Source organism: Phyllobates terribilis, unplaced genomic scaffold (genome assembly GCF_046119375.1).
Source record: "Phyllobates terribilis strain yellow unplaced genomic scaffold, ASM4611937v1 Scaffold_9__5_contigs__length_417890890, whole genome shotgun sequence".
NCBI classification, from domain to species: Eukaryota; Metazoa; Chordata; class Amphibia; order Anura; family Dendrobatidae; genus Phyllobates; species Phyllobates terribilis.
In genome coordinates this window covers 303,211,214-303,217,759 of record NW_027362769.1, presented here as the reverse complement: position 1 = coordinate 303,217,759, position 6,546 = coordinate 303,211,214, and the positions used below count along the sequence as shown (strand labels likewise).

Below are 6,546 nucleotides of genomic sequence, written 5' to 3'. Positions count from 1 at the left end.
CGGTGTCCCCGCTCTCGGCTGTGCTTCCTGCTGCCATGGTTTCTTTGGAAATACCGCCAGCCAAAAGTATTTAAGGAACACATACCAGTTGGGAGGTGCCTGTGCAATGTTCTCCAAATAGTAGTGTTGTACAACTAGTGAGTTACCAGGTCCCTGTATCCTGTGTTGTATGCGTCTGAACCTTTTCCTATATCCCGTGTTGCGTAGTCCAGAACCCTTAAACTGCTTTGGTTGTACCTGAGCCTGAAGTAGCACCTGCAGTACCCGAACCCTGAAGCTGTACCTGCAGTACCTGAATCCTGCCACTGCTCCAGTGGTACGAGAACCCTGTCATCGCATTCGCAGTACCTGATCCTGAAGCCGCACCTGCGGTACCTGCGGAGTGCATTATACTACATAGAGGACCATGGGGGGTGCATTATACTGTATGGAGAGACTATGGGGAACCTGATCCTAAAGCTGCACCTGCAGTATCGGAACCCTGAAGCAGCTGCAGTGGTACCCGAACCTGTAACCGTTCTAGTAGTGCTTGAACCAGCACCAGTTTCTGTCCTGGTTTGCGTTCTAGAGTCCATACTGTCAGAGTCTGTTCCAGTATCCGAATCCTGTCCTGCCAGACTCAGAGTCTTCATCCATTCTGCCCGGTGACCCATAATCCTTGCTGTCTGAACAGTGTACAAATCATGTCCTGCCAGTGACTCCGAGTCTGCATCCATTCTGCCTAGTGACCCATAATCCTTGCTGTCTCAACAGTGACCGAATCCTGTCCTACCAGTGACTCCGAGTCCGAGTCCATTCTGCCCGGTGACCCATAACTGTGCCGTCTGAACGGTGTGCGAATGCTGTCCTGCCAGTGACTCCGAGCCCGTGTATGTGTCTGTGAACTTAACCCCTGGGACAGCTGCTGCAATACCAGGGACTGCCTAGGAGTGGTACTTGGCAGCTAAGTGCAGGTCAAGTCTAACTCCACCATGAGGAGCTATAGCGAACACCAGGTAGCCGCTTACCTACTCCCCTCCTAGGTAAGCCCAGATCGTGGTACAGTGGGTCCACGATCCACGTGTGTGACAATTTCTATCTGTCACGCTTAGTAATATAACATATTGGCAAATTATGAGTTATAATAGCTGTATTGTTTATTTTCTTTATCAATTACTACATGCAAAAATGTGAGGTTCTTAGGGTACACTGTAATCACATTATAACAACTCAATGGGACCATACACTAAACAGAATCACTTGTCTTTGAGCCTAGATCTAAAATGAACTAAGAGGCAGTAGAATCAAGAAACACTTTGCTTTTATTTAAAAGCAATCTTGGACAGATTGGTACATAGGGTGTATAATCAAAATAGATGGAGCTACTCCTCCAAATGTACAATGCTGAAAAACTAAATTAGTCAGCACCTAAATGACTCTGAGAAAGCATTGAGGTTGCTAAATTTAAAAAAACACCAACACTTAGATTTTTTTTAATATGCTGAGCCATGTGATCATGGCAAACTATGAATGCAATAATTGCATAATGTTTCCATGTAATTGCTTGCTATATACCTCATTCACAATTCGATGGTATCAAGTTGCCAATTGTATGCATTGTTGTATTGTGCTAAGCCATATCACACATGCTCCAGATGTATATTCTAATTATCTATCATATTTATCACCGCTGACCCCTCAGGAGGTATTGACAACAATTCTCTACATTTTCATAACTAAAAGCCTTTGCATTAAACTCTGGTGTATTCCAGCCATGTATTTAGACATACATTCGATCATGTCAGAGAGCGCCCTGTGCTCAGCATTCTTCACCTGCTTAGAAAGCGATTTTTCCTTCCAGACCGATTAGACTTTGAAGGACTGAACTGAAGGACTGGGGAAAAAGCATGACGCTGCAGGAATGGGGATGGGTGTAACCGAGAGACTAATATAAAAGGAAGATCCATGCAATGGCTGCATTGTCACTACCAGTGTACAATAGCATTAGACAGCAATCATGGTTCATTGGACTGCTGAAGAGAGAGCCGCCATCTCCTCCACATGGAGCAAGGTCAATATTGAACAGGACGGCCATGATGCTCTGTCCAGGTAATGCGCATGAATACATTTATTACACATACTGATGTCTTCTGCTTCATAAGAAAACTGTAATCATCATTATATTTCACAATAATTTTCCTTCTTGGTACTTACCAATGTTAATGATCAGGAACAGATCCCTTTACTCTCAAACAGTTTTGGAAGTTCAGTTTTTAACCCATTGTTAGTTTTCTAATTTGCCTTCTATAATATCATTATTTCTGTTGAATTAGATTATCTAAACTTATAAAGTTAGCACAATTTCTTGGACATTTTTGGTAATTATTAGTTTAGCGAATTTACATGGGTTCCTCCTTGGTCTCTTTTAAATTACATACATTTGGGGCATACATGTGTTGTAACAGTGAATCATTAAGTGTAATTGTTCTGTTCATTCTTATGAACTTTAGGCTGCTGGTGGTGTACCCCTGGACCCAGAGATACTTCAGCACCTTTGGAAACCTCTCTAATGTCACCGCCATCTCTGGCAATGCCAAAGTGAAGGCTCATGGCAAGAAGGTGCTCACAGCTGTTGGCAATTCCATCCAACATCTGGATGATGTGAAACATTACCTGGCTGACCTCAGCAAGTCCCATGCCCAGGAACTCCATGTGGACCCCGAGAACTTCAAGGTAACACACATACATTATATGAAAGTATTATCTGCAATCCAATTCCCATTTAAGTGCATCTAGTTTTATACTAAGTGAAACTAAGACAAAACTTTACTATTTAAGATACTCAATATAGTATTTTACAGACTGAGAAAACAGAATCTCTAAAAATAAAAATGATTGTGATGAACCCATTACTGTGTTGTGATACTAAGTAGCACTTAAAACTGTTTAACTGATTGTTTCCTTTATCCACAGCGTCTGGGAGAAGTTCTGGTCATCGTCTTGGCCTCCAAGTTGGGCTCTGCATTCACCCCTCAGGTCCAGGCTGCCTGGGAGAAGTTCATCAATGTCTTGGTGGCTGCTCTGAGCCACGGCTATTTCTAAATTACTGTTTATTACAGTCGTTCCATCCTTGTGTAAACTAGACTGCAGTAGGTTAAATAAAATGATAATTTAAAATGAAATCTAAGCCTTGTGTTATTGATTTTTCATATTGTTTATGATTTTTATATTCAAACATTAACAATAGACACATAATTACAAAAAAAGTTAATACAATTATACTACTACATCCTTTTTTTAATTTCTTCTCTCTCTTTAAACCCACCCTAGCCCCTACCCACACAGGGGAAAGAGAGATGGGAAAAAAGGAAATCAAAATAAAAAAAATGCAAATATGTAAATTTTCAGCACATTGTCTTCAATCATAGTAATTGTCTTTACTGTTAAAAATATTTTTTCACTGCTTCAATATAAAAGCAATAACATTTCATAGAAGTTCTTGTAACATCTGGTTCATCTGGTTCACACAATATAGGAGATTTATCAAAATTGTTACATTGTGGAGCAGTTCCCCACAGCAACTGAATTGTATTTTTCATTTTCCAAGAGGACTCTGGAAAATGAGAGATGGAATTTGATTGGTTGGTATGGGGAACTGCTCTAAACTACTTTGCATTAACATTTTGCACACACAGACCAAAAAAGGACCCCTGTGCAAGAACAGTTCATGGGCCCTTAATAATTCAACACTTTATCATAATGCAAATTTTCACCAGCTTTGGAGGTGGAAATGGGTCCCCTTACCTCTGGGGCCCTTTTGCGGCTGCACAGATTGCACCAATGATATGTCCACCCCTGCAGCATTATCATTTTCCTGTTAGATATGCTCCTTTTTCTAAACTGTTTTTCAATCTATTGCAGAAAGCATAAAAAATGGTATATTTCCCTTTTCGTGTGCAATTTGTACCTGGAGTGGATTTATACCTTAAATTATGCCACAATAATAAACATAATAATATAATATAACATATGTAATAATTTTTAAATTCATACAATTTTTCTAGAAGGCTTGGTAGGTGGGGTGTGGCCTATCCTACAAAGGTACTATAATGTACACCACACACCTGGCATATATGGTAGCTGAAATCTACATCAGCTCATGGCTGACACAGATTTTATTTTCTAGCTCACAGACAGCTCAAAGATGCTCCTATTAGTGATAGGCGACCGTCCTCAGCACTGCTTGGTACTTGACCGAGCATCCTGGTGCTTGAGATGCTCGGTACTCAATCAAGTACTGGGTACTCCGGTGCCATGCTCAATTCCTCACCCCACATGTTTTGCAGTTGATTTTCAGCCATTAAACATGGGGGGATCGCCTGCCAATCATAGTAATGCTGTAGCCATGTTGGCTACTGGCACTGCTCTGATTGGCTGGCCGCATCACATCATTGAGTCTATATAAGACCCGGTGACGGGATGCTTGCCACACTGTACCCGGAAACAGAGTAGGCAGAGTCACTGAAGAAGAGAAAGCGAGCGTTCTAAGGCTTGCAGAAGAAACCTAAAAACAACAGTCCTTATCAGGGCTCCTTCTATTGTATTTAAAACTGCTGTGATCTGTACTGTTGAGTATAGGGAAAGATGGTGGAGAAGGGATAGTGCATTATAAGCGTTGCTGAAGAAACAAAAAATCCTTATCAGGGCTCCATCTATTCTATTCTAGTCCCTATTAATACTGCTGCTAGCTCCAATTAGTGTAGGGATAGCTTCTGGAGATGGGATATTTGTGCATTAGAGGCATATGGGCAGGGTTTATAGCCTTACAATCCTTGCAGCTGCAACCTAAAACCAACAGTTCTTATCAGGCCTACTTCTATTCTATTCCCTATTAATAACGCTGTTAGCTGCATTTAGTGTAGGGATAGGTGCTGGAAGAGGGGTAGTTTTGGATTAGAAGAGGAGGAGGACAAGAAAAAAAAGAACTCATGAACCGTATACCTTTTTTTGGGTGGGAAGGGGTGCATGGGAATACACCAGATAAAAAGGAACATTTGAATTGGCTTTACATTCTGCTGCTGTCATATGGTGGGGTTGAGAAGTCTTGGCCAATCTAGCCCTTGTTCATTTTGATAAAAGTCAGCCTGTCAGCATTTTTAGTTGACAGGTGGATGCGCCTATCAGTTATAATTCCCATTGCAGCACTAAAAACCCACTCTGACAAAAAGCTAGGGGCAGGGCAGGCCAGGACCTCCAAGGTGTAGAAGGACAGTTCATGCCAGATGTCCAGCTTGGATACCCAATACTTGTACAGCACAGAGGAATCACGAACGATGCTGGTATGGTCGGCTAGGTACACCTTCACTATTTTCCAAAACTTTTCCCTCCTTTTCAGACTACCCAGGTATCATGGCCTGGGTGCTGGTAGGGTCTAATGAAACTGTCCCAGACCTTTGATAGTGTTCCCCTGCCTGTGTTGGACCTGGTGTGTGTCTTCCTTGTCTCTCCTCCCTGGCTGCCCACGGATCTATGACCTCTGCCACCAGCGTTGTCAGATGAGAAATTTTTTACTAATTGGTCGACTAGAGCTTTCTTGTATTGCACCATTTTACTAGCTCTCTCTGCCACAGGAAGGACACATGGAAAGTTCTCTTTGTAATATTGGTCGAGAAGGGTGAAAACCAGTAATCAGTGTTGGCCAAAATGTTTATAATGCGATGGTCACAGGAAAAGCAGTTAGACATAAAGTCAGCCATGTGTCACAGACTCCCAATAGGCAAGACTTCCCTGTCCCCACCAGGATGATGACTCTCTATCTCCTCCTCTACCTCTCCTCCTCCCTCTCTTCCTTCTCCTCCTCTTCAGCCCATCCACTCTGAACAGACGGGATGAAGCTGATGTGGGTAGTAGGCTCTATAGCGTAGGCAACCATCTCCTGTTCCTCCTCCTCATTATCACCCAATCTGGGCTGAGAGGATGAGATGAGGTGGGGTTGGGTAGTATCACCCAGTGTACTTTCTTCCTCCATCTGCACCTGGTCCAACAGGCGGCCCTCTAAAATGTATAACTGAGGGCCTCCTGATGGACCTTCAAAAATTTGGAGTGAGGGGCACATGATAATTCTGTTAATATGGTGTAGGAGGAGAAAAATAAAAATAATAAACCATGAACCGTAAACCATTTTTGGGGTGGGAAGGGGTGCTTGGGAATACACCAGGAAAAAAAGAACATTTGAATTGCCTTTATCTTCCGCTGATGTCCTCCGGTGGGGTTGAGAAGTCTGGCCAATTCAGGTCTTGATCATTTTGAGAACAGTCAGCCAGTCAACATTTTCAGTTTGCAGGTGGATTAGTCATCATACCCCTGACGGCACTTAAAGCCCATGAAATCAACTTAAAGAGAATCTGTCACCACTTAGGAGTTATCAGACCTCTACTATGGCCATACAGGGTATAGAAAAGTATATCAATACATACCAGTATGGCCCATAGTAGAGGTTTGATTGCAGAGAAAAGCGCTTTACTCAATTCTATTTTGTACAGGCTTGGCGTCACTTCCCGGCGTCTG

The 6,546-nt window shown here is 42.5% G+C and overlaps 1 protein-coding gene across 1 annotated transcript; it reads left to right on the top strand.

The window, feature by feature from the left end:
* The first annotated feature begins 1,960 nt into the window (after positions 1-1,960).
* LOC141160965 (hemoglobin subunit beta-2-like) lies at positions 1,961-3,081 on the top strand. Its single transcript, XM_073645759.1, has 3 exons — positions 1,961-2,088; positions 2,490-2,712; positions 2,953-3,081. The coding sequence occupies exons 1-3, from the start codon at positions 1,997-1,999 to the stop codon at positions 3,079-3,081; spliced, it is 444 nt and encodes a 147-aa protein (XP_073501860.1). The 5' UTR covers positions 1,961-1,996.
* Positions 3,082-6,546: the final 3,465 nt, after the last annotated feature.